This window comes from Austrofundulus limnaeus, unplaced genomic scaffold (assembly GCF_001266775.1).
Source record: "Austrofundulus limnaeus strain Quisiro unplaced genomic scaffold, Austrofundulus_limnaeus-1.0 Scaffold2129, whole genome shotgun sequence".
NCBI lineage: Eukaryota > Metazoa > Chordata > Actinopteri > Cyprinodontiformes > Rivulidae > Austrofundulus > Austrofundulus limnaeus.
The window spans coordinates 1-443 of NW_013954531.1; the positions used below are offsets into that span (position 1 = coordinate 1).

Below are 443 nucleotides of genomic sequence, written 5' to 3' on the forward strand. Positions count from 1 at the left end.
GGGGTATTTTTTGTATTATTTTAGATTATTATTTTTTGTTTTTGTGTTGATTTATTTGTCAATATGTCTATTCAGCAATACACAACTGAAGTCGTTTTGAAATACTGAACAAACTAGTCAAATTCAAGCCACTTTTACTTTAAAGTTTAAATATAGGTCACTATTGAATTTTGCTGTAATGACTTCTAGTTTCATCACGTGTTGTTCTGTTTGTTACATGTGTTGTTCTGTTTGTTTACCAGGGGAGAAACCTGACAGCAGGTCATGTGGGATGGTTCCCGTGTCAAAAGGTTCAGCCCTACATCTCTGTAAGTCCGCCTCGCCACAACGAGCCGCTCAGCAACAAACACCATTCGCTTCAGTGTAACAAACATTTTAGAGGTTTCAGAAAATGAAGACATTTTAGCATCACAACCACAAAATCGGGTATAACCTCTTTGTGA

At 36.6% G+C, this 443-nt stretch overlaps 1 protein-coding gene across 1 annotated transcript in view; it reads left to right on the forward strand.

The window, feature by feature from the left end:
• Positions 1-242: 242 nt before the first annotated feature.
• Positions 243-443, forward strand: part of LOC106537096 (proto-oncogene vav) — a gene marked incomplete at its 5' end in the record, with an annotated part of 6,957 nt that continues 6,756 nt past the window's right edge. Inside the window, 1 exon segment of the mRNA XM_014034463.1 lies at positions 243-308. Coding sequence (XP_013889917.1) covers positions 243-308 — 66 coding nt within the window.